At 46.4% G+C, this 27,714-nt stretch overlaps 1 protein-coding gene across 2 annotated transcripts in view; it reads right to left on the bottom strand.

Annotated features, from left to right (window-relative positions):
- The window catches only part of SHC4 (SHC adaptor protein 4), a 125,002-nt gene that overhangs the window by 15,024 nt on the left and 82,264 nt on the right, over positions 1-27,714 (bottom strand). Inside the window, exons 8-10 of one of the 2 annotated variants that reach the window (XM_063926041.1) lie at positions 24,001-24,163; positions 19,850-19,910; positions 5,662-5,799 (exon numbers count right to left, since the gene is read on the bottom strand). In XM_063926041.1, coding sequence (XP_063782111.1) covers positions 5,662-5,799; positions 19,850-19,910; positions 24,001-24,163 — 362 coding nt within the window. The remainder of the gene's footprint in view (positions 1-5,661; positions 5,800-19,849; positions 19,911-24,000; positions 24,164-27,714) is intronic. The other variant, XM_063926042.1, reaches the window with a different exon arrangement.

The raw sequence follows: 27,714 nt of genomic DNA, 5'->3' as shown, positions 1-27,714 counted from the left end.
ACATCTGGCTGAGGGGAACAACTGCTACAGCAACAGAGCAGTCAGTCAGCCAGGGGAAGCAGCGGCCATCTTGGATCCCACTGCCAGCATCAGACAGGCTGAGTGGGCAACGTCTCTTGCAGTGGCTGTGTGGCTCCACCGCAGTGGTGAATACTCCCCTTACGCCCCACTTCCTCACCTGGGCATCTTCGTGTACACGAGCCCTCCCCTCAGGATAACATCTACACCCAGCTGTTACAGGCGTCTGCATCACAGGACGGCTGGTACCGACGGAGCTGCGCTATTCACTCCTCAGTATCATCGGCTACTGTGTGATTGCCTGCTCTCCTGGACTCTCAGTACTGCAGGTTGGTCCTTCACATGTTTCGCTCACATGCCATCCTCGCTGTCTAGCCTAATCTCTGCCTCTATGCTGCCCATGTGACACCTCTCGCACACACCCATGAAACCGCTAACGTTGCTTTTTGCTTGATATAGAACCACAAGTCTTTACCTTTTGACATTTTTATTGCTGTTTACTATTGCATTCCTCGGACGTGCAAGATGCCTCCTAAAAGGTCCAAAATCTCCGCCCTGGCACCTCCTATTAAATTTGTCGCTAATCGCACCCCTCACCCAGTACCAAAGGGGAAGTTCAGTGCGACCTCTGCACCCTCCATTGCACCCTCTCCACTCCCTGCGCCTCTTACAGTCCGTACACTTCACCAGTTGCTCCAGGCCCTACGGACGGACATCACTACCGATCTCCAGTCTTCTATTACTCAACTCGCGGGTGAAGTGACCGATATAGGCATCCGCACTAATAACCTAGAGGATAAAGTACAGGAGTTGGTTTCTTCCCACAACAAGCTTCTTACCTCTCACAACTCGGCCCTGGTGGAACTGTCGGCTGTTAAAGACAAGCTAGCCGATCTTGAGAACAGATCATGTAGAAACAACGTTAAGATCAGGGGTGTTCCGGAGACAGTATTGACCAACGACCACCAGGACTTTGCCCTCTCCCTCTTTAAAAAATTACTGCCCTCAGCCGAAACCCGAGATTTGTTGATCGATAGAATACACCACTTACCAAAGCCTCGTTCCGCTCCCAGTAGCTCTCCACGAGACGTTCTCCTCGTCTCCATTTCTTTCATATCAAGGAGAACATTCTCAAGGACTTGGATGTCTTGGATAACCTACAAATATTTCCGGATCTGTCACTTCATACTATCAATAAACGCAGATCCTTCCAACCCATCACGAAAGCCCTCCGTGACCAGTAAATACAATATAGGTGGGGATTCCTGGTTAAACTGCTGGTTCGTAAGGATGGCTCCACCTTTGTCATCTCATCACTGGAAGCTGGCGTCAAGATTTTGACTGACTGGAATATCCCTGTCTCGGTTCCTCTGTCTTCTCAATGCCCCCCTGTGCAACCGGACTGGTCTAAAGTGGGCTGACTATCTACTGACTTGATGCCTCCACCCTCTCTAGTTCTTGCTGATTGAACTCAAGACGCCTGATGTCGGGACAATTTCTGCTTTTTGGTTCTGTTGACTCTTTACATTATTATGGATTGTCCCTGACATGGGTTTTCGTTTGTGAAGGGACTTTCATTACGGTGCTCCCTGGATTGGCACTACGTCCTGATGCTATATTCGCAAGTATTGTTTATTACTCATATCTATATATGGTATTTGACGTATTCTTTATGCTCTCATGCTTAGTTTATATGCATATCTTTTGTGGTTCTCACATGTTTTATTATGTATAAGGTTTCATGGGTGGGGCTCACAATGGCCTCCCCCCACAAGTTAACCATGTTGCTGCTTTGTTTTTTTTTGCGGCACCTACTGTGGCCCGATATACTGGGCTTTTTGGGTTCTTTTAGAGTTTTTCTGGTTCCCCCCACCCTTTTTTCTTTTCTTTTCCTTATATCCCCTTTTTTTCCCTATGTCCTTCAGACAGGTACGCCCATGGCATTCATACGTGCTTTTGATTCTCTGTTCATTGATGGTTAAGGTAATTTCTCTCAATGTAAAAGGCCTCAATTCCCCTCATAAGCGTAGACTGGCCCTCTTTACGTTTCATAACTATAGGGCTGACATTGTAGCCCTCCAAGAGACACATTTTTCTACTTCATCCCTCCTTGTCTTTCATGATCATAGGTACCCCACCTGTTATACTGCTAATGGCCCCGCTAAACGTAACGGCCCCGCTAAACGTAACGGCGTGGCTATATTGTTCCATAGAAATACCCCCTTTACTTTACAGCGACAAGTTAAGGATAAAAACATCCGATACCTCATCCTTATTGGTACTTTTGACAATGCCTTAGAGACCCTAATATCTCTGTATGCCCCCAATTCCTGTCAAGTGTAATATTTTTTAGAATATGTATGAAGAGAACGCCAAGAATGCTTTGTATATTTATTACTAATTAAACAAATAGTGCACAAGAAGTGGTTTAGAGAAATGTTCTGCTCAAACCCAGCTAATTGGTTTAGCGGGATCAAAGAGTAGATTGTTGAAATAGTGATTTTTTTTTATTAAAAATTGTTGGCTTAGCAATTTGTATATACCTGTATCTGTATTTTAAGATGCTATTTTGTTTCCTTTCCTTTCAGCTTGAAAGAAATCTGTAAACTCAAAGATGTGAATCCTCCGAGTTTAAGACACTACAGAAGAGCTTGGCAAGAAGGAGCCGTGAGCAGTCTATCTTAATGGATATGAAGCAAACGGTTCTATACATTCCGTGGGATAAAGTGACACGCACGGTCCTACAGGAACATAGCCTTTAGCACCATTATAACTAGACTGTTTGCTTAGTCTCTTGTAGGTAGAGTTTGTGTGATGCCTTGTAGCTCAACTGTAATGTCATATTGTTATCAGCTGTAATGTCATTCTATTATGAAAGGAGGGACTGAGGAAGATAGATGTATTTAGCTTAAGCATGTCAGCCATTTTGTTAAGCAACAGCCATGATTTAGAGAAGTAGCAGTATGCTTTGCTGGTTAGATCATAATAATGCTGACATTTTATAGTTAAGTACATTCTGTGCGAAGCAAGGTCGTATCTATAAGTCTCGAAAACATGTTATTAGACAGTCTCTGTGTGTTTAGACTTCTGTGAAGGACACGTAGGAGGGTGACAGCCTGAGAGGAGTTATGAGAAGAGATGCATTATTGTTTTGAAATATGACGTGTATCAAGTGTTCATGCAAGTACCCTTTTTCCTCTATATAATGTCAGGCTAAATAAAGTGAAGCCAGTCTCATTTTGACGGACATAACTACGTGTGGTGTCTCCGTTCTGGGATTCCCAATCGATTGGTAAACAAAGGGTAACAAACAGACAATTGAAGAAGATTGATAGTAGGAGGCTTATCTCCAACACCAGTAACACCACCTTGCCCTTTGTAGACTTTAAATTAATTTGACTGCAAAAACAAGTACTTACGTACCCTGCAAGGGAACACAATAGGGTCATTGGAGTGAGTTTGACATGTGGGGCTAAATGTAATATCCTGCGAGCTGCTGGAGGTATGGGACAGTAATGGCACCGATAACTTGATATATCCCGATAGAATAACTAAAAATAAACAACTAAGAAATTATATGTACATAAGTATTCACAGCCTTTGTCATGAAGCCCAAAATTGAGCTCAGGTGCATCCTATTTCCACTGATCATCCTTGAGATGTTCCTACAGCTTAATTGGAGTCCACCAGTGGTAAATTCAGTTGATTGGACATAATTTGTAAAGGCACACACCTGTCTATATACATGTCTGAGCACAAACCAAGCATGAAGTCAAAGGAATTGTCTATAGACATTTGAGACAGGATTGTCTCGAGGCACAGATTTGGGGTTAGGTACAGAAAAATATCTGCTGCTTTGAAGGTCCCAATGAGCACAGTGGCCTCCATCATCCGTAAATGGAAGAAGTTCAGAACCACCATGACTCTTCCTAGAGCTGTCTGGCTGTCTTAACTGAGCGAACGGGGGAAAAGGTCCCTAGTCAGGGAGGTGACCAAGAACCTGAAGGTGACTCTGTCAGAACTACAGCATTCTGTGGAGAGAGAAGAACCTTCCAGAAGGACAACCATCTCTGCAACAATCCACCAATCAGGCCATGTTTGGAGGAAACCAGGCACCGCTCATCACCAGGCCAATACCATCCCTACAGTGAAGCATGGTGGTGGTAGCAACATGCTGTGGGGATGTTTTTCATTGACAGGAACTGGGAGACTAGTCAGGATAGAGGAAAAGATGAATGAAGCAATGTACAGAGACATCCTGGATGAAAACCTGCTCCAGAGTGCTTTTGACCTCAGACTGGGGCGACGGTTCATCTTTCAGCAGGACGATGACTCTAAGCACGCAGCCAAGATATCAAAAGAGTGGCCTCAGGACAACTCTGTCCTTGAGTGGCCCAGCCAGAGCCCAGACTTGAATCCGATTGAACATCTCTGGAGAGATCTGGAAATGGCTGTGTACCAATGCTTTCCATCCAACCTGATGGAGCTTGAGAGTTGCTGCAAAGAGGAATGGGAGAAACTGCCTAAAGATAGGTGTGCCAAGCTTGTGGCTTCATATTCAAGAAGACTTGAGGCTGTAATAACTGCCAAAGGTGCATCAACAAAGTATTGAGCAAAGGCTGTGAATACTTATGTACATGTGATTTCTTAGTTTTTTATTTTTAATACATTTGCAAAAATCTCAAAAAAAACTTTTTTCACGTTGTCATTATGCGGTATTGTGTGTAGAATTTGAGGGAAAAAATTAATTTATTCCATTTTGGATTAAGGCTGTAACATAACAAAATGTGGAAAAAGTGAAGTGCTGTGAATACTTTCCGGATGCACTGTAGACCAATTTGAAAGCATAAATGACAAGTCTATAATGTGTGTGTTTCGTATGTCATTAAGGGGGAGATTACGAAGAGGTGTTAAGTGTCAAACGCACTATAACCAGTTCTATTTGACGCTTACATTGAACGTTGATTGATAAAAGCTTTTCTCTACGTTATCTGCAAAAAAACACACGGGGGAGATGTGTGCTGAGCGATCTAGCACAGACCGCTCAGCAGTCAGTGCCATGTGTGCTGAGCGAGGTGGGTGCTTATTTCACCCAGGTGAAGTGAGCGATCTCACTAGATTTGGCATGCATGTATGCCAAATCTAGAGCCAGAGATAGCGACACGCGGGACCGCGCATCGCTGTCGCCGGCACCCTAAACACGGAAAGATCTGTGCTTAATTTCTAAGCAATCTAGTCAGATTGTTTAGAATTTAAGCACGGATCTCTCTGTGTGTACCCCGCTTAACAATGGAAATTATTCAGATTATTGTAAAAACCAATAAGCACACTTTTGTGGTTTAGCGAGATCTCACACAGGCGCATTGGAACAGTCCAGGAGGCAAGACGCAGCACATCAGCACTATACTGACGCTCTGCAGGACTTGCAAGGATTGTCTGAAGGGAGAGATTTCTCTCCCCCCACTCCGGCAGTCGAAATGTTAATACATCTCAGCATTATTGCTTCCTTCTTCGCCTTGATAAATGCCGACGCAGGCAGAGCCATAGCAGGATGGTAATACATCTCCCTTAGGCGAGTTAAGTGTAATAATGTTAACAGAAAGATGGTGGTGGGTGAGGGGGGGTTGATATTAAATTACATACTTGATTTTATATGGGTTTTCCCAGAAATCAGACTTTTATCTTGGCTGTCTTCTTTTGGTACAGTGTTTATATAACAGGGACCATCTAATAAATCTTCTCTGACAGACAGCATATCTTGTACATTCTTACTCGGGAGACCTGAAGAAAATGTAAGATTTGTGTTAAGCATTTTATTCTCATTGATCATTTTCATCATGTATACACTATTTCATTACAAGTTTTTTGGGAGGGAATTCAATTAGCCACAGTAATTTACCACAGGCTAATTGAAGCAGCAGGGCTATTCAATTAGCCTCGAAGGCAGCCCGAAGGCTGCAGTTAACACAGATTTTGTTTCTGAGCGTGAAGCTCAAAAGAAATGCCTGATAAATGGCGTGTTTTCAGGGTCAGCAACCTTGTTAGCCCATAGGTTCAAGAACTTATCCCAGATTCTATGGGTTAACTCCCGTTAACACGGTAATTTACCGGACAAGAAAAAGAGTCTACCACCATTTTTCACAAGCGGTAAATTACTGCATCTAACTGAATTCACTCTATGGCCCTCATTCCGAGTTGTTCGCTCGCAAGCTGCTTTTAGCAGCATTGCACACGCTAAGCCGCCGCCTACTGGGAGTGAATCTTAGCTTAGCAGAATTGCGAACGAAAGATTCTCAAAATTGCGAATAGAAATTTCTTAGCAGTTTCTGAGTAGCTCGACGCTTACTCTGCCACTGCGATCAGTTTAGTCAGTTTCGTTCCTGGTTTGACGTCACAAACACACCCAGCGTTCGCCCAGACACTCCCCCGTTTCTCCAGCCACTCCCGCATTTTTCCCAGAAACGGTAGCGTTTTTTCACACACACCCATAAAACGGTCAGTTTCCGCCCAGTAACACCCACTTCCTGTCAATCACACTACGATCACCAGAACGAATAAAATTCCTCGTAATGCTGTGAGTAAAATACCTAACTGTTGAGTAAAATAACTAAGCGCATGCGCTCTGCGAACATTGCGCATGCGCAGTAAGCGACTAATCGCAAAATAGAGAAAATCGGCAACGAGCGAACATCTCGGAATGAGGGCCTATGTGTGAACTCCAGTCACAGAAGAAGATCAATAATAATAATTAGTAGTTTACACACAACGAAATACTGTAGTTCTATGGGGGGGTTTTAAACAATTTTGACCTTCACTTTTCTTAAATTAATTTGAACTATATATTTATGAATTGATGAATCACAATTTTGCTTTTTGTGATACGGCTCATATCAGCTTCACCCAATACAAGAAAAAGGTTACTGCTTGCAATAACCTACCGCGATAAGGTTCACATGCTTCTGCTAGTGAAGGCCTCCCAGTTCCTTTGTATGGCAGAGGTACTTATATACCTGAAATAACTGTTCTTTTATTACAACACTTTTTTTTAAGGAATTAGGCGGACATGTACTAAGCAGTGATAAAAGTGGAGAAGTGAGCCAGTGGAGAAGCTGCTGATGGCACCCAATCAGCATTGACATAACATTTATAATTTGCATACTATAAATGTATACAGAGCAGCTGATTGGTTGCCATGGGCAGCTTCTTCACTGGCTCACTTCTCCACTTTTATCACTGCTTAGTACATGTCCCCCTATGTGCTTAAAAATGTTTGTAATTTTTAATGTATGTAATTTTTAAAATAAAAAAAATCTATTGCGTAAGTGTCTTTGGTTTGTCTGGATTCGGAGCAGGGTATTATTATGGCTGGAGGCCGTGTGAAGGAAAGCAGGAAGTCCAAGAAGAGTTATCTTCATAGATGTGGAGGAACTTTATTGTAGATAAGAGATACAGATCATAAATAGGACACAACAGCAGTCTCTGATTATCAGCAGGGCTGGCGAATATGATCAGTTCAGGGACAGCAAAATGTCCTGTAGAATATACATTAGTCTCTGTGTAGGTCGAACTATTGCCAATAGAAAATAGAGTATTGTGCTGCTGTGGCGGTAAAGAGAGTTGCAGGCAGAATGAAGTGATGCTAACATGAAGCAGTAAGAACCCTCTGGTGGTTTGTACCAACTGCAGGGGGAGGTGAAAGATGAGAGTAGACAGAACTCAGGGTACTGCAGAACTCATTGGAGTATGGAGTAGTGCTATAGCAGACCAAAAGGTGGAAACAGTGCTCAGCTGTGTTAATTAGTACTATATGTAAGTATTGCTGCAGGAGTCAGAATGATGTCTGACTGGAATTGATACTATGTAATGTACAGATGGCTGTGAATTGCGCTTGAACAGGACAACTAGAACAAGAGAGACACAGCTTGTTCAAAAGAATAATACCGTATATACAGCAAGAACTGTCTGGGACGGGTCTACTACGTTATGCCGGCTGTCGGGATCCCGGCGCCCAGAATACCGGCAGCGGGGCAAGCACAAAAGAGCCCCTTGCGTGTTCCCTGCGCTGTGGCTACTCGCGCCACACTATATATTCTCCCTCCAGGGGTGTCGTGGACCCAACCAAGAGGGAGAATAGTTGTCGGTATGCTGGCGCCGGTATGCTAAGTGCTGGGATCCCGACAGCCGGGTGGGACTTGTATTACTTAACAATACAGTGGAATGAGGATACCACTTAGCAGAGATGAGTAGCGCTAGAGAAAACATGGTATCCAGTTGATAGACAGTGTCTAGTTAGACAGTCAATAGATAGACACCATATGTTAGACAGACATTAGGCCGACAGGGTCAAAAGTTCGATAGGGTCAAAAGGTCGACATAAAAAAATTAGACCGCACAAAAGGTCGACAGGGTCAAATGGTCGACATAAAAAAGATAGACAAATGTTTTTTTTTTATTTAACATGTTTTTGGACTATTTCATACCTTCTCTATCCATGTCGGTATAGAGTTGGTTATACACCTTGTGGCGAGCGCATCGTGCCACAGAGCCCGAAGTGTGGTGAGCGAATCAAGCCCCGCGAGGGTATGCCTTTCTACAATTGGGGGTCCCAGATGACAAAACTATCCACACAAACCAAAAAAATGCAAAAAACATGGTGTCTACCTTTTTTATGTTGACCATTTTCATGTCGACCTTTTGACCCTGTCGACCTTTTGTACTGTACCCTATTCATGTCGACATTTTGACCCTGTTGACCTAATGTTTGTCTAACATATGGTGTCTATCTATTGACTGTCTAACTAGACACTATCTATCTTTTATACCACACCCAGAAAAAAATATACAGCTTACTCAGAAGTCCAATAATAAGCACAGGATTATGCACAGGATGCAGCAGTACTTGCTGTGAAGCTAAACTTCACAGCAAGTCTAGGACAAACAGGCAAGGAATGAGCAGATGTTCTTATAATAAGTAGTAGCCAGGTAGAGACTTATTTTAGGAGCCCTGACTTCTGATAGGTTTCTGGAGTCTTGTGCAGGAGATCTGGACTGCAATTGGTTGCAGCGTTTAGCTGATATCAGCAAGATGGCTGCACCTACTTGATCGTTTGTCTTTTTTTCTACACTGTATATATACTGTATACCATGCTTCTTATTGCTTATATACTATACAATCGGGGGCCGCTACAAATGTGGTGCTTTAGGGCCACAGATGCTCTCTGCATAGCTATAGCTGGTGGCTAAGAGGCAGGAAGGGGACTTGGCTGCTCCAAATGTGTTATAAATATAATCAGAGCACCTGGGCAGCATCATCTGCCTGGCTCATACATGCCTTGTCCATGTTATTAGGCTACTAGACACTGATTGGTGGATGGTTCTGTGCCCATGGCTTGCTGGAGCTATACAACGATCAGAAGCATAAAGCTGTAAGGAGAGACAGCAAGGGGCAGAAGGCAGTTGAGTAACAAGGATGGGTGACCCTGTGTAGCTCCAGTTTTTAACAAGGTGTGGGTTGAAAGTGGCATGACTCTTGATAAGGAACAAGGATGGTGAGTGTTGCAAAGTTGGGGTATGAGTTCTAATAGGGTTGTTCAGATCTGATCAAAAAGTGTAATGGGGGGGCGTGGCCTGGCTGGTGAGCTGAGAGGAGGTGACTCATATGAGCTCCTGCAGCCCTACTCATATACCTCCGTATAACAGTGTTTTACAGGACTCCACAAGCCCACAGTAATACCTGCTCCCTCTGTCACCTGGGACGAGGGGTTTCGGTTGCGGAGCCGGGGAGCCCTTTTAAGGGTTCTCGCAGGTTGCGGCCTTCCCCTCCATCAGAAGCCGGGGGCTGGAGTACGGTTCCCCCCATTCGCCCGGGGGCGCAGCTGTGCGGGCCTGCTGGTGGCGAAACCCGGGGAGACGCGCTCCTCACACCCCGGTGAAGACTAAAGACAGGAGGGAGGTGATATCCCCCGAGCTGGAGCTCTCCGGGGTCCCCGCAGCCTTTATCGGAACTGGGAGCGGCTGACGGCGGCGGCCTCACGCGGCGGGTGAATCACATGCTGGTGCTTCCCAGCGCAACACCGAGGATCCCCCTCTCCCCGCTGCCCCGACCCACATAGACTTACCCACGGCAGCAGCTCCTGGGACTCCCGCGGGCCGCGGCCTGTCAGCTGACTTCAGACCGGGGCCTCGGTCACACCACCGGCCCGACGGGACCCGCGATTGCCGCAGATCGGGCTTCCGGCCTCATCATCCATCTCTGACCGCCGACCCAACCGTTGTGCCCCCCCCGTGGGGGCCTCCCCGCTGGCCCTGCTCGCCTCCCCGGCTGGGGACCAAACCAAACGCCGACCTGCCAGATGGGACTGCGGGACGCACGGCGGCCATCTTAGCAAAGGCCCAGCCCGGCTCTGGATGCCCTGTGGAACCTTGTGTTGTGGGATACACACCGTGTTTGCACTCCCCAACCCTCAGAAACCCTCTCCTGGGTCCCGGAGCATATACGCACAGCATAGCCCTGCACTACAGCAAAGTGTAGTAGAGCTCACGGCCCTGTGACTGGGAGATTGCTTACCCCCTCATTTACTCTCCCCTGATTTGCTGTGCCACGCTCGAACTGAGCTCCCACAGAATTGGGCCATTTGGTCCAAACACACCTTATTGGCACTGTACCCCCAACTAGCTGCACAGCCTTATACAGCAAGCCGACGGGGCAACTCAATGTGCGGCTGCCGGGGAAATACACTACCCTGCACATACTCTCCCCCCCCCTAATTATTCACCATTGAAGGTGACGCTGCTCCCCCCAGGTGCACACAAGCAGGGATCTGATAAACCGTGGGCCTATAAGCACCGGCGCCACTCGGGGCACCCTCAAGGCGCCACCTCTTACACCCACACATATAACGGCTGCGGATCATTAGGTGACCCTAATAGAAACCTCAGAAGATCCCAAACCGGTTGGGGCTTAAGGGTGTACCTTCACACTATAGCGCACCCGACCGGGCTCTCCGGGCCATCCTCTGTGAACCGCCTACCATGTGATCTCGCCATGTAATGCACCCGATCCCGTGTGTGATTCTAATGCTATAGGAGCTCCCCCATACCTGCCCAGGTGTTGACTACCAATCTACCTCACCTCTCTCCGCCACTATGCCTAAAGGGGGGAAAAAGGCGAACGCCCATAACCTGGTGGGCTACTTCAAGAATTCTACCCCATCCTCCACCCGGAAAACATCCTCACCTCCACCCACCTCTGACCGAGACTCAGATGATGACTCTTCCTCTACACCCGCCACAAAAGCAGACGTCGCCCTTCTCCTGTCCGAAATGCGCAACATTAAAAAATCAATCCGCGCGGAGGTGCAGGAGGCTATATCGGGTTTGAAAACTGATGTGGACAGCCTGGGCTCCAGAGTTGATGCCATCGAAAGAAAACAAGAGGAGCTCATCGCCTTCAAACAAGAATCAGAACAGGAGATGACTCAAATGCGTACTGATGTTATGCTGCTCGCGGATAAACAAGAAGATTTGGACAACAGAGGTCGTCGGAACAATCTTCGAATCCGTAACGTCCCCGAGACGGTAGAGCAAACCCACCTCATGGATTACCTACTCCGCCTCTTCCGCTCACTTGCCCCCTCCGTTCCGGACGACATGCTACTCCTAGATAGGGCTCACAGAGCTCTGCGCCCTAGATCTCAAGATGCTAAAACACCAAGAGATGTGATTCTACGTTTTCACTACTTTGCTGTCAAAGACCAAGTTTACGCCAAAGCCCGGAGGTCTCCAATCACCTCTTTCGAGGGCTCCGATCTTTCGATCTTCCAGGACCTGTCACCGGTTACGCTAAATAGAAGGCGGGAACTAAAGGACATAACCAAAACCCTGAGAGACAACAATATCAGATATAGATGGGGCTTTCCCTTTGCCCTCCAGGTCAGGGCGGATGGCAAAGTCCTCTCTGCCAGATCCCCTGACGAAGCCCTACAACTGCTCCGTCAACTGAACATCTCCGGCCCCCCGGCCGCCTCTCAGCGCCCTCTTCCAGTCAACACCTCCCCTCCCCTCGCAGCCCCTTCTCCAGATTGGAACACCGTCGGACCGGCATCCCGTGCCTCTCCGGATACATGATCCGACATATGTTGATGGCCTTGCAGGGACTTGATACCCACACGTGTTCTCAGCGAACCTCAGGGGGGCTCGTTGCACTTTGCCAGGATTCCCATATGGTGCAAAGCCCTCTATATAACTAATGTTTACTGTTTATTGCCCTGTTGCATATCTGGTGAGTGGACCTTCTCGGGCCCCCGGTGCAGGTGTTCTTCGCGGCTGACCGCATGGGCTCCTGTCCCGGATGGCCCGACTGGGCCGCAACCTCTTTTCTTACTTCATACTAGTCCTAGTGTTACTACTGTTGCCTTGTGATCGCCATGACATGTTTACCCTTAGTTCCTTTATATCTGCTCTCCTCCCTCCCCCCCCTCCTCCCCTTCCCCGTTAGCTCCTTTTGCCTACTAACTGCAATATATACACTTAAATTGATTTTGTTCACACACGGGACCCGGTCTCCTTTCCGATCAGCTGGGTTCACCCACCCCCCACTCGACCTCCGAGGTCGACGTCGGATGAACTGGACCTGCAGGTCTATTTCTTTCTTGGGTCTGACTAGTGAGAATGGATTTTTTCTGTCTTCTAGATAATGGTACTAATCTTTGCCTGTTCTTCCTCTGTTCTCTTACTCTTTCTCCTCCTCTTTCTCTGGTCTCCTTCCCTTTCCTCTCCCCTCTCTCTCCTGGGGTCCCGCTGGTGCGCTCCCACATGAATAGTGCTCCACTTTTATACCATGGTTCTTAGAATAGTCACTCTGAACACGAAAGGTCTGAACAGCCCACGTAAACGTTCTCTCTTATTCCAGACCCTTAAACAATTTAGAGGCGACATCGTATTTTTACAGGAGACCCACTTCTCGGGTAAGTCACACCCAGAACTTAGATCAAAATCCTTCCCACACACTTTCCATGCTTGCGACCCCATACACAAGAAGAAGGGGGTCTCTATACTCTTTGCTAGCCACCTAGATTTCATCCCCTCTGAAACATGGAAGGACCCTGAAGGTAGATACCTGCTGCTAGTGGGGTTATTAAACGGATCCCCCTATACATTCCTGAATATATATGCTCCAAATCAGCTTCAGACCCCTTTCTTCCACTCCCTAAATAGCCTCTTAGCCCTACACAGACGCGGTAACGTGGTTTTAGGAGGGGACTTTAATGCGACTCTGGATAGCGCCCTGGACAGATCTAAACCTCTACCCAGGTCTATGCGCTCCTCTCACTCGCGCAATGCAGCTGCTCTAATTCTCCTGCTATCACGACACCTTCTCTTTGATACTAGGAGAGTGAAAGAGTCGAACGCTAAGGATTACACATACTATTCCCCCATATATGATGTTTACACAAGACTGGATATGATATTTCTAAGCTCGGAGCCTGCTCAATGTATCCTTGACACCTCCATCCACCCTAGCACGTGGTCAGACCACGGCCCGGTAACTGTGGACGTTTCGGGTCCACACCCTCCCGATCGCCACCCTGTGTGGAGGATGAATGACAGACTCCTTCTCAATCCCCAAACGAAAGCCCACATAGCCGCTGAAATCTCCCACTACTTTGAGACAAACACATCCCCGTCTGTTTCGCCTATGTTATTATGGGACGCCCACAAGGCAGTAATACGTGGTTGCTTGATTAGTGCCTCCTCTTATAATAAGAGGACCAGATCCAAACGCATCCGGGAGCTCTCGGACTTAGTCGCCTCCCTCTCACTGAAACACAAAACAACAGGGTCCGAAGCAGATCTCTCGTCCTTGTCCACGGCCAGGGGGGGACTGAACATGCTCCTGACGGCGAAGGTAGAAACCAGCCTGAAATGGTTCAATCAGTCCTTTTACGAAAAAGGGGATAAAGCTGATCGACTACTAGCCTCTAGGCTTCGGGCTAAACTTGCAAGAAACAACGTTTTATCTATCCAGTCTTCCCCTGGCAAGAAAACAGCTGATCCCAAACGTATCACTGAAACTTTCTCTCGCTTCTACGAAAAGTTGTACAATGCCCATGGGCCCACTCAATCGAACCCGGACTTTCTTGGGGCCATTCGTACCTTCCTATCCCACTGCCAACTACCTTGCCTGAGCTCATCGGTTGCTGCAGAACTAAACTCAAAGATCTCCGACGAAGAAATTGCCACCGTGGTTAAAGCCCTAAAACTTACCAAGGCGCCTGGCCCGGATGGCTTTACAGCCGCCTATTACAAGACTTTTCTCCCCCAGCTTACGCCCCACCTTTCATCCCTCTTCAATGCTGTTTTACAGGGAGCTTCTTTCTCCAAATCGGCTCTGGAGGCTAAGATTATAGTATTCCCAAGGACGGCAAAGACGCATCTAATTGCGCTAACTATAGACCTATCTCGCTACTTAACTCGGATATCAAGATATACGCAAAAATCCTAGCCCTCCGATTGAATAGTGTCTTACCCCACCTTGTCCATAATGATCAGGTGGGATTTATCCCCAGCCGCCAAGCCCGAGACAACACGAGGCGCGTTATTAGCCTTGCTCACCACATCAACCTTACACACACTCCTGCTCTTTTGCTTTCTCTGGACGCGGAGAAAGCGTTTGACAGGATAGGTTGGCCCTTTCTGTTCGAAACTCTTGCTCATTTTGGCTTTCAGGGGGAATTTCTCACGGGAATTCAGGCCTTGTACGCAAACCCTTCCGCCAGAGTATCTGTAAATGGAGTGCAGTCGGATCCTCTGGACATCTCCAACGGTACCAGACAGGGCTGCCCACTCTCGCCTCTGATCTTTGCCTTAGTAATAGAGCCATTAGCAGCCCGCATACGAGCTTCGCCCGACATTGGAGGGCTGGAGGTGGGGGGCTCTGTTTACAAGATTTCTCTGTTCGCAGATGATGTCCTCCTATCGCTTTCCTCACCGCACACTTCTCTGCCGAACCTTTTTGACCTCCTATCTGAGTATGGCCATGTTTCGGGTTACAAAGTCAATTGGTCCAAAACGGAAGCTGTTCCCTTCCACATCCCCCCTCCTCGACTGTCCCACATGCAAAACGACTTTAAATTCTCCTGGTGCGCTTCTAAAATTCGTTACTTGGGGATCTTTATTACGCGCCGATACGGAGACTTATATAAGGAAAACTTCTCGCCATTGCTTAGAAACCTTAAAGCCGACCTCCATAAATGGCAATCACTAATTATCTCCTGGCTGGGTCGTATTATAGCTCTGAAAATTAACATTGTCCCCCGCCTACTTTATTTGTTCCAGACGCTGCCAGTAAAAGTGCCGGACTATGTATTGGCACAAGTCCACTCCTGGTTGCTCTGCTTTGTGTGGAGAGGCAAGGTCCCTAGGATAAGCTTCTCTACTCTGCGCAAACCAGTGCAGGATGGAGGTAGAGGCTTTCCAGATATCCGTCTTTACTATTTGGCCACCCATCTCAGCCAGGCGGTGACCTGGTTCGCCCCTCCGCAGTCTATACGCTGGCTCCAGTTGGAGACGGCGCTTAGCCACATCCCATCGTTGTCGTCCTTACTTTTATCCCCTCCTAGAACTAGATCTCCTCATCTACAAATGCACCCAGTGTTGGAATTCACTTGCCAGATCTGGGACTATTGCACGCGTCACTTTCACCTGCTGTCATCTCCCTCGGCGCTTACCCCCTTGTGGGACAACCCTTCATTCGCCCCGTCAAGTCTCTGACCCGCTCGCGTCCATGGTTGGAACGGAATATCCGCTTTGTTGTGGACGTGCTCTCCGAGGGTACCTGTGCACCTTTACCGGATATCATGACGAAATTTGACTTCCCGGAGGCGAACCCTTTTACCTATTTCCAGCTAAGACATTTTGTCACTTCTTTATCGAACTCGTCCCCGTTCCAACCTCTCACCACTCTGGAGTCCTACTGCTATCACAAACCGCTCGCTCGCGGAATCATTTCCCTACTGTACTCCCTTCTCCAGACATGGGACCAGACGGCGACCCCGGCTTTCATACTCCAGTGGGAACGGGACCTAGGTCCGGTGCCTGATGACTATGATTGGTCGGATATCTTCACTGCGGTCGCGAAGTCCTCTATCTCAACCCTAGTAAAGGAAAACGCATATAAAATCTTATACAGGAGGTATTTTGTCCCCTCTAGACTCCACAAAATGTTTCCCTCCTCATCACCCATGTGCTGGAGAGGATGCGGCGGACATGGCTCTTTCCTCCACATATGGTGGACGTGCCCTAAAATCATGCTATTTTGGGACGCAGTCGCACGCCTGTTAAGCACAGTACTCCAGACCCAGGTAAAAAAAGATCCTTGGTCCTTCTTGCTAGGCCTCCCCATTGCTAACGCACCTCCAAACTCCGGTAAACTACTGACACAGATTCTAAACGCGGCCAGGTGCTCAATTGCCCTCCAATGGAAACAGAGGGAGCCCCCCCCCTATTAAACAGGTCATCAACAAAGTATGGTACCTCGCAAGCATGGAAAAAATCACTGCATACCTTCATAATAGATCCTTCCAGTTTCTCCTGAGTTGGGAACTATGGTTTGACTCTCAGGCTCCCGCAGGTGGATTACGATCCCCCGAGGGCTCGACGGCTCTCCTACTATGATTTCTGGAATCTCCTCACCTGATGAGTAGATATAGGTTTACCCTTAATTTGTCCTCTTCGTGTCCCTCAAGTAGCACTTTCCCTTTTAGTACTAACGCCCTGTACGAGGTCAGCGGAATACGGGGGCGCACCGGCGGTGCCTCCAACCCTGTCTCTTCCCCCCCCCTCATTCTATTCCCTCCCCGTCTTTGCCCGTCTCCCCTTCTCTCTCTTCATGCTCTCTCTCTCTTTAGTCTTTTCCTTTATATTGCTATAGTTACGAGCCTAATCTCCGGTTCCCACCCGTCTGAATAGCCTCTATTCGCCCCGAAACATAAATCATCGCTGTTTCTCGTTCTAACAAAGGTATGGTTAATGGCTCTTATTTTTATTATCTCTCCACATGTTGGGAACCGCATGTTCTTTGTATTAAGGTTATATTTCTGCTTTTTGTAGTATATTGTTACACGTAGAAGCTCACCCCACGTGTTGTGGGGAGCTGTTGTGATATTTATAACCTGAAAATTAAAATAAACAATTAAAAAAAAAAAAAAGTGTAATGGGAAGACAGAGGGCTTGTTTCAGAGATGGCTACAATGGTTATGTTTGCGCATTTAAGCAATTATTTGCTACTGCGCTTGCACAAAAAGTCTTCAAAGGCCCTACGCCACATGGGTTCTCCTGACTAAACGCTGACACAGCTGTTGCATACAGAGTCGCTTGTAATAGAGCTTGTGGCAGATAACCATGGGGGCTGGTAGGTGGTCCGAAATGTTTGCAAAAAAAGGCCATCTCATGGGCGTGTTTTGGTGGCATCATGGGCGTGTTATGGGAGTGTCATGAGCGTGTTATGGGAGTGTCATGGGCGTGTTATGGGAGTGTCATGGGCGTGTTATGGGAGTGTCATTGGAGTGTTATGGGAGTGTTACAGGCATGTTATGGGGGTGTCACGGGCATGTCAGTGAACGCTGATGAGTTCCCAAATGCAGTTCCACAGCCTCAGGGGCCATGTTCAGACTTATTTGAGATGGACTCACAGAGCAGCCCATACCCTGCCTCAAGTGCTGATGATGTGCTGATGGTGGACAGTCGCAGAAAGTGGGTGTCTCTGTAACCTCCATCACACGCTAGTTCACTAGTGCACAGGGGGAAGGGTGAGAATAGCATTTACATATTATCACAGCTGACCTACCGACGGCGGCCGCTATAAGCGAATACAACTGCATCCACCTCTGAATCAGGCCCAGATTTCAGTTATTACTTGTAACGAAAGAGGGGTGGAGGCAGATCTGGAGTATGATTTTTAATAAGGGAGGTGGGAGTCCATCAAATCTGGGATCTCATTTTAAACAAGAGAGGATCAGGTCTGAGGTCTGAATTTAATTGAGGGGGGTCAGATCTGTAGTCTGATTTTCAAATAAATAATAATTTTTATTTATTTTAGAAATATAACTATATTTTTCTCTCAATTTATTCTCTCTCTCTCTCTCTCTCTCTATATATATATATAGTACAGTGATTTTTTTATGGTGTAAATAAATGTATGTTTCTAGGCTGCCACTAATATTACATATAGGACCAAATGTAATTCAAATCCAATTTTTCAAGTGTCTTTTTGTGGGGGGGGGGGGGTTTTGTTGCAATTTTGCCATAGATTTTAAAGGACAATTTAACCAGAAAGAAAGACGAAATGATACAGATAATTAGTAGTTAGGGCATCACAAACGAGAAGACACAGCACAATTACCTACTGTAAGGAGGACCAGATTATGGTAGTGTGGCAATGGATTTTTTGGGGTAATGTGGTGGGAGGAGAGGGGTGGGTAATGAGAAAGCCAGTGTGCTTGTGATGCGCTCTGTGCTGCACCATCCCCCTGAGTGGCACCCATGCCATCATAGATCACCCCAGGGGAGCTCCTTCACCAGGTAACTAGGCTGCTACTTTGGAAAGTGTTTAGTGCCCTCCGAGCAGCAGTACAGATCCCACAGCACTGTGGGAGAAGGCAAGACGTCTCTCCCCCACACAGTGCCAGAGCAGGGACACAGAGCAGGGTGCGAGTTGCGGTTGAGTATGGCCAGGTCCACCCCCAAGGCAGCCCACCCTGTGTGACAGCACTGGCCACACCGCCCTCCTTACAGAACTGCGTGTTTATGTACTGGTAGAATGTTAAGGGAAGGACAGTAGTGATCATTCACAGGGATTAAAGCAGCTAGGTATCCCAGAGTGTAGAACATATGGGGATGGAGGTATTAAATAGTTAGGGCAGGAAGTTGGTAAAAGTATACTGATCACAGGCCACAGGGGAAACATGAATGGGCAGTAGAAGAGGGGGCTGGAGATCTGGCCTTTCTGAAGAGTCAAAGACACATCTTGCTTCTGACAAACCAACTATGGGGGTAATTCAGATCTGATCGCTGCTGTGCGTTTCCACACAGCGGGCGATCAGGTCATAACAGTGCACGCGTATGCACTGCAATGTGCACGCGCGTTGGACAACAACAACAGGCATCGCGAGTCAGCAATGGGATGGTGCAAAAAATCCGTTTGCTCGGGCGATCGCAAGGAGTGGGTGGTAACTGACCGTTTACTGGGAGTGTTCTGGAAAATGCAGGTGTGCCCACACTTGAACGGTGAAAATACGCTCCCACTGTAGGCGGCGACTATCTGAACGCAGGATAGCAAAAAACGCAGCCCAGCGATCAGATCTGAATTACCCCCTATGAGCAGTGGTTTTGCTGTCAATGTGCTAAATAACTGAATAATAAACAAGGCTTGCCAATAATATGCATTGACAGACACATATACACATATACACATATACCCAATTTGATGGCTAACGTATTACACTTTAATTGATATAATTATAACTCGTTGGATCTTGAGATGCGTATCTCTTAACTTACACATATGTTGGTTTTTTTAGAACATAAGGGTCCACGTATCAGCGAATTCTACCAATTTAAAACTCATTGATCATGGTAAATAATGCTTTAGCCAATCAGCTTCTGTCATGTGTTTGAAAAATGTCAGTTAGGAGCTGATTGGCTGGAGCACCATTCATCATAAGCATTGAGCTTAAAATTGCTAAAACTCGATAAAAGAACCCCATCATTTTTACACTTCTAACTGTAAATGATGTCCTGAAAGCTATACAATGCAGTAATAAATACCACATACCTGATATCTTGTGATTTTCTAAACAGTTTTCATATATGTTGCCACAAATAGGGTTAGAGACCTAGACATGAATAATAAAAAGTACATGCTCTGAGAAAAAACATAAAACAAAACAACTTTAATAGAATTATACATTAAACAAGCAAGTAATGCCATTTTTACATTAATGTAAGTTGTGCATTGCTGAGCTCAATAGCATTCCTGAAAAACATTATGTATCACACAACAACATATATATCCTTTTCTCTATTTTTTTCTGTCTGCCAAAGCAGCTTATTCATATCTTACTAAACAAACATATCAAATGTGTGTTTTAACGGATTTGTTATATCATCGTATTTATTATATTGTTATATTGTATGTGCCTAAAAATGTACCTAGAAGGCCCAAAAGGGGTGTGGTATAAAAGATAGACTATGTCTAGTTAAACAGTCAATAGGTAGACACCACATGTTAGACAGTCAAAAGGTCGACAGGGTCAAAAAGTCGACATAAAAAAAGTAGACAGTACAAAAGGTTGACAGAGTCAAAAGGTCGACATGAAAATAGTCAACATGAAAAAGATAGACCCCTTCTTTTTTTTTGGGGGGGGGGGGGGGGGGGGGTTGTGTGCATAGTTTTGACATCTGGGACCCCCAATTGTAGAAAGGCATCTGTTCGCCACGCTTCGGGCTCACCACAAGGTTCGTAACCAACTCTATGCTGACATGGATAGAGAAAATATGAAAAAGTCCAAAAACATGTAGCAAAAAGAAAAACTGTGTCTACCTTTTTTACGTCAACCATTTTCATGTTGACCTTTTGTACTGTCTACCTTTTTCATGTCGACCTTTTGACTATCTGGTGTCTATCTATTCACTGTCTATCATCCTGATACCATCCAAAAGAGCTACCATTTCTATCAAAGTGTATGCAAACTCCATTGCATTTCAGGATGTGAGGAAAGTTACGTATGATGAATAACAATAATAATCATTATTTACATTTATTTATAGAGTGCCAGCATATTCGGCAGGCTACTGGACCAGGTAAATCTGTTTCACAGTGTGCATGGCCAAGGCACATAGATGCTCCTAGTTTAGCACCCACAGTTGTGAAATAGTGTAAAGCAGATTCATTTAGCGGAAAAGTAAATTTTTGGAGATGTTCCCTGGGGGTACTAGCTGAACGTACTACCTCAGTGAAACACACCGCTATATAGAGTGACAGAAGTATGTTAGATTTCTGGAATAAGAGACTTGTACTGTCCACCAAAGTTATCAGTGTATCCAGGGCCGGTTCTAGACCTTGTGGCGCCCAGGGCAAAAGTTTCCTTTGCCCCCCCCCCCTCCCAAGACGGCAAAATAGGGTTAGTGTTGGGGGCGTGGCTTCATAGGAAAGGGGCGTGTTCAGTTTTGCTCCCTGTAGTTTTGCCCCCTGTAGCGTTGGGCACCCTGTAGAGCTGTGCCCACAGCAGCTGTGTTGTGCCCCCTGCAGCTGTTGTGCCCCCTGCAGCTGTGCCCCCAGTAGCTGTTATGCCTCCTGCAGCTGTGCCCCCAGTAGCTGTTATGCCTCCCTGCAGCTGTGCCCCCATTAGTTGTGGCCCCAGTAGTTGTGCCCCCCTTAGTGTGCCCCCTGCAGCTATGCTCCCATTAGTTGTGGCCCCAGTAGTTGTAGCTCCAGTAGTTGTTCCCCACTTAGTGTGCCCCCTGCAGCTGTGCCCCCATTAGTTGTGCCCCCTGCAGCTGTGCCCCCATTAGTTGTGGCCCCTGCAGCTGTGCCCCCATTAGTTGTGGCCCCTGCAGCTGTGCCCCCATCAGTTGTGGCCCCAATAGTTGTGCCCCCTGCAGCTGTGCCCCCATTAGTTGTATAAAAAATACTCACCAGCCCCGTTCCTGTTCCCGACCACTGCATGTCTCCGCCGCAGGCGCCGCTCCTCTGGTCTATGGGAGAGACGTCATGACGTCTCTCCCATAGCGCTGTACAGAAAGGTCCTCTCCGCGAAGGGAAACTAGACGCTACCTCACTGCGCGTCTAGATTCCCTTCGCGGAGAGGACCTTTTCAAACCCACCGCCGCCGCCATCCTAGTTAGTAGCAACTCTTGCCACGGCGGCAGCGCCCCTGGGACAGCGGCGCCCCAGGCAAAAGTACTGCTTGCCCGTGGGAAGAGCCGCTACTGAGTGTATCCTGTGATGGGACCTTTGCCTTTATGGGCGGTTCTATCATGTTTTCTTTATCATGCATTCATTAAATACTGTATGTCCATATAGATTATTGTGTATTTATTGCTTATACTGTGTGTCCTACATAAAATATATTACCTTCAGTCTTATAGCCTGCCTTTGCAGCAGAATTTACTAGGGGATCCTAAACGCGGCAGTTGTGACTGTACAGTATTTTTCTTAAAGTTATCCCCTCAAAATGTGACTATCTCCAGGATGTAACAAGTAGAGACCTCAGCAGATATCTCTGATATCTGTTGCCGGCCGATGGGCTGATGGGCCGGTCCTGTCAGACAGAGAGCTGGGAAGGCCGTCTCCATGGAAATGGAGGCGTGCTGTGAGTCCTCGCCCCCCTAACTTGAGGCACGCCCCCGTGTGCCGTGTCACTCGCCCCCACCCCCCTGCCCATCTCCATTGAAATGGGGGCGTGTAGCAAGTCCTCACCCCCCTGACTCGCAGCATGCCCCCGTTTGGTAGTGTCTGAGTGCCCCCTTGCGCTGCGCGGGCCTCTGTCATGTGCTCGCAATGTGCCGAAGGCATGCGCGTGCATGCACATGCCAGGGCTGATTTCCACTCCCAGTCCGTCCCTGTCACCGTCTCTCCATTTCCGACCACAAAAGAAGCCCTGATAGGTTTCTTTGGGGGCTGCTAAACTGTCAGATTTACAAAGCTCAGGAATGTGAAGCTTGGCCCCAGTTGATAATACAGTCTTGAAGGTGGCATTAGCCCTTAATATCCTATGGGCCACAGTAATGCATATTTTTATCAGGAGATGGCACTACATGGATCTGAACCCAGAGTCCCTGACCCAGTGCCCCTACTTTAATAAATTTCCATGACCACAATGCAAGTTGGGCACCTGTGGGTCCTGGCTTTGCAGCCTAGGGGTCTGTAATTGTGCGCAGAATCACAATCCTATATGTACACACAAATTGTGCAGCCCCTATAAACCAGTAAGGGCTGCCATGATAGCAGAAGCACTCTCTGCTATTGCAGTCCTTGGGGGAGAAAACACCTCCCCTTGGACTGCCTGTCCACCATGTGATTAGCAGGGAGCACTTTCAATGGAAGTCACTGCCACTACTAGGCAGTAAAAAGATCTGCCACTTGAGTTGGGGCAACATTTTCATGCTCCAACCATATTTTATATGCACTTGGTCGTAAATAAGCCATTGTGTGATAATGCTCAGAAAGGATTATCCAGAGAAAGTTGGATTGCAATCTATATTATATTAAAACAATGGGAAATGCTATGGAAATAATATGAAAATGAACTACTCTATACCAGAATATACTTCTGGGCATTGCTATTTTATGGCTGCCCACTGATTCACTGCACATCTGCTGGGATTCTGTAACATGACATAGGCTTGTGCTGAGACAGAACATCCACCTACACACTGCCTGTTTCAGACTCAGGAGGACTGCCATGAATAAAGTACACTTTTAGAGTAGCCAAGCCTTAAACAATCTGATTCTTCTAGTGTGTACCTGGCTTAAGCCTTGGAGAGATAAAGTGCTGAGGGATAATGTACCAGACAATCAGTTTCTAACTGTAATGCTATAGGCTATGTTTGAAAAATGACAGTTAGGAGCTGATTTGCTGGTTCTTGATCTCTCTCCACTTTAGCACTCTCTAAGGCTTAATACATCTTCCTTTAGTACATAGGTCCCTTACTATATAAATAAAAACATACTTGATGTAAGTGAAATGGTCATATTGCTGCTACTGAGAAATCTTTTAGTCTAAAATCAAATTTTTATGACTCTATGATGCAGACATAAAGAGAATACATTGTTAGTGAAAGAAGAACAAGAATGGCACCCTGTCACACAGCTATATAAAACTCTCCTACCCTTGCAATAAATTCCCTAAAATTTATTATTTATTAGATTGCCTCCAAGTAACATTGCAATGATTAAAAAGCATTACATTACTCTGGGTTTACCTTAGGGTTCGGAATATCCTGATCCAGTCTAGATCCTGTGCTTTGCATCCTTTTGTCTTGTACACCGCCAGTAGGGGGCTCCTTTCCTGGTAACTCATTGTAATATTCATGAGCCTCTATTTCTTCTGATTTCTGAGCCACATTACCAAGACTTAATACTTCACTAAGCACAAAGACATACACACAATAATGAGAAATAATGAAACTACAAAGGTGGCAAGGGTGAATTCTCAAGGGTGTTCCTTGCTGTGCAGATGGGTCCACTGCAATTTCCACTCCACAAAAGAACTACAATATTGCACCAGCCCAGAGATTGCACACATAGGGAGTAATTCCAAGTTGATGATCGCAGCAGGATTTTTGTTAGCAGTTGGGCAAAACCATGTGCACTGCAGGGGAGGCAGATTTAACATGTGCAGAGAGAGTTAGATTTGGGTGTGGTGTGTTCAATCTGCAATCTAATTTGCAGTGTAAAAATAAAGCAGCAAGTATTTACCCTGCACAGAAACAAAATAACCCACCCAAATCTAACTCTTTCTGCACATGTTATATCTGCCTCCCCTGCAGTGCACATGGTTTTGCCCAACTGCTAAAAAAAAATCCTGCTGCGATCAACTTGGAATTACCCCCTTAGTGTGCAATCTCTGGAGAAATATTTCCAGGAGCACATGAATCAATGTAATATTCACATACATAAAACTGCCACCTGTAATTAAGACAGTTCTCATGTTCACACTGTCACATACCCTAATAACGTATATTAACCATGTACTATGGGGGTCATTCCGAGTTGATCGTAGCTGTGCTAAATTTAGCACAGCTACGATCATCTTCCCTGACATGCGGGGGGATGCCCAGCACAGGGCTAGTCCGCCTCGCATGTCAGTCCAGCCCCCCTGCACAAATATAAAAGCGCATTTGTATTTGTGGAGTAACTCCCGGCCAGCACAGCTCCTGCGGCTGGCCGGGAGTTGATCGTTGCTGCCACTGGCCACAGCGGCTGCGTAAGAGGCCATGCAACCGCCGCGGCCCGCCCCCCAACGGTCCGGCCACACCTGCATTGGCCGGACCGCGCCGCCGTCCAGCCCCCTCCCGCCCTGCGACCGCCTCTGCCTGATCACTACTGAACGACGGCCTTCATGCGCAATTCCGACCCGATCGCTGCGCTGCAATAAACTGCAGCGAGCGATCGGGTCGGAATGACCCAAAATGGGTGATACTAAAGGAGTAGGAGGTACACTAGCTGCTAAGGAGCTTCCTGTCTCTCTGCATAGTAGAAGCACTATTAGTTTGTGGAGCTGGACTGAGAGTGGAGGTGGCAGGTATGTTACAATGTATTGGATAGACCATTGGCAACTTGCATAGGGGTCCATTATAAATTCTCTCCAAGTGTAACAAATGGTGGTGGTGGGGGGGGGGGGGGGAATGTAATGGGGTGTGAGAATCAACCATGTTGATTTTGCCATGTAATTGATCGCCACTTAAAAAAAACAACCCCAAAAAAAAACAACAGGAGAAATCTCCCAAAATCTCTCACTTTATGATTCTCACACTCTATTATAATCCTCCCATGTAGTTAAGTATGTCATATCCAACATAAAAAACGTTCTGCCGCAAGAAAGACACTGTGGGGACTGATAGTATTATTTTGGATGACCAGTGACATTAGAATGTGATAAAGATAATGGTATTTTTTTTATTTCTGTTTATTTATACAACTATTCACATCATTCATTAAATGTTTATTTCTTCACTAAATTGCAACAGAAGAGTTAATAAAAATAATCTGTCTCATTATTAGTTGGGAGAATATACATTTTCAGTTAAATGTGTGTGTAACCTTTTATTTCCACACATACTTCCACTTGCCTGTAAAAGATATAAGGAAAGAGGTAAAGTACCAACCAATCAGCTCTTAACTGTCATTTTTCAAACAGTACCCCAGATTTATCAAGCCTTGGAGAGTGATAAATATCACGGTGATAAAGTACCAGCCAACCAGCTCCTAGTTGTCATTTTTCAAACACAGCCTGTGACATGGAAATTAGGAGCTAATTGGTTGGTACTTTATCACCGTGCTATTTATCACTCTCCAAGGCTTGATAAATGGGGGCCACAGCCTGTAACATGGCAGTTAGGAGCTGACTGGCTGGTACAAATTCTCTCTCCACTGTATGACTCTCCAAGGTTTAGTACATATTCTCAATAATGTAATTTACAAATATTTTAACTTGAGCTCAATCAAGTAGGAGTGTCACAAACTGATCTACATATGTACAATCAAGTGTGATTGGGGTGAAGTGGGTTAGGTTCAGTGGCGGCTTATACCTGTCTGGGGTAAGGGGGCTGCTGCTGCCCAGAGAGTAAGAGAGAAGAGCCGCCCGAGCCCCTGTCAGCCAACTCCAGACACCTGCACAATGGATCTGACAGGTGTCGGGACCGGCACATGTGCAAAACACCAGCTTCTATGGAATGCATTGGCTGCAGCCCATAGAAGCTGGATTGGGCAGCACGAAAGGCAGGTAGTGTCTTTTCACAGGAAGCTCTTTCTCGCTGATTGCAGCCCGGTCTGGCAGTCCCAGAGGGACAGAACACCTCCCAATGGGACTGCCTTGTGTGTCTGTGACTGATAGGTGTGACTTCCAATATGACTGCATCTGGCTCACTGACACTGAACTGAGGAGGCGGAATTCACGGGGGGCTCGGGTGGGCTGCAGTCCTGCACTCCATAGGTAAAAGCCGCCACTGGTTGGGTTACAGATGTTTCAATGAAGGTGATGTATCAAACTTTCAAGAGGGCCAAACTGGAGAATTTACCCATGGCAATAAATCCGCTTCTGTCGTTTTACAGACTGTGGTAGATAAGTAATAGTTAAAATCTGGTTGGTTGCTATGGGAAACCTCTCCACTTTATCTGAAAGGATTGATACATCTCACCTATGTGTGCTTACATATCAAATGGTTGCAGTTAGCAATAAATTACCTGATCTGACAGTGTGATATAGTTCGCCTACTCCTATCTTTCACACATTTACAGACATGGTCCTTGTGTGGATACCATTTTGCTATATCACTAAATTAATCAGACAGGAAGAGATAGCTTAGAATATATTAGGGACATAGCAGCCATTAATTAGAACACATTGTTAGCAATGTCGGTATACCATTGCCGAGAACCATTTCTACAGTGTTGTGGGAAGAAGTCTAGACAAGACCACCCCACTGGGGGATGTGTAGTGCTAGTTATCTCCTATGACAGGTAAGTCAGATGGTGACAACATACATGACGAGCAGTGTGGGAAGAAGCTGAGCGAGACGTGCCGATAATGAGCGTGCTTTTAGATGACATTGTTAAATGGGGAGAAGTTAGAACATTGTTATGGAGGAATGCCCTTGATGTAAATGACCCACTGTTGGTGGCATGCTATTCAGTATCTTTACTATCACATTCATATATTATTTTATCACATAGTTGCTGCCTGGGTTAGGATGTCAATGTCATTTTTTGTTAATTGCCACATCTGGAAGGTTTCATGTAAAACTCCTTATCTTCCATTACAACATTCTGTGGCCTCCAAGGATTTCTCTGTTTCCCGCTATTCTCCATGAAAGATAAAGTCTTGTTTTATGTGATCAATTCTAAACACAGTTTATTGTGATTGGCAAGCGCTCTGAAAAGCACCCAGCGGAAACGTCTGTATTTTATTTCCCAGA

The sequence above is a fragment of the Pseudophryne corroboree genome, chromosome 6, assembly GCF_028390025.1.
Source record: "Pseudophryne corroboree isolate aPseCor3 chromosome 6, aPseCor3.hap2, whole genome shotgun sequence".
NCBI classification, from domain to species: domain Eukaryota; kingdom Metazoa; phylum Chordata; class Amphibia; order Anura; family Myobatrachidae; genus Pseudophryne; species Pseudophryne corroboree.
Note: the sequence above shows the minus strand (reverse complement) of the source record. Positions and strands in the feature narration are given on the sequence as shown.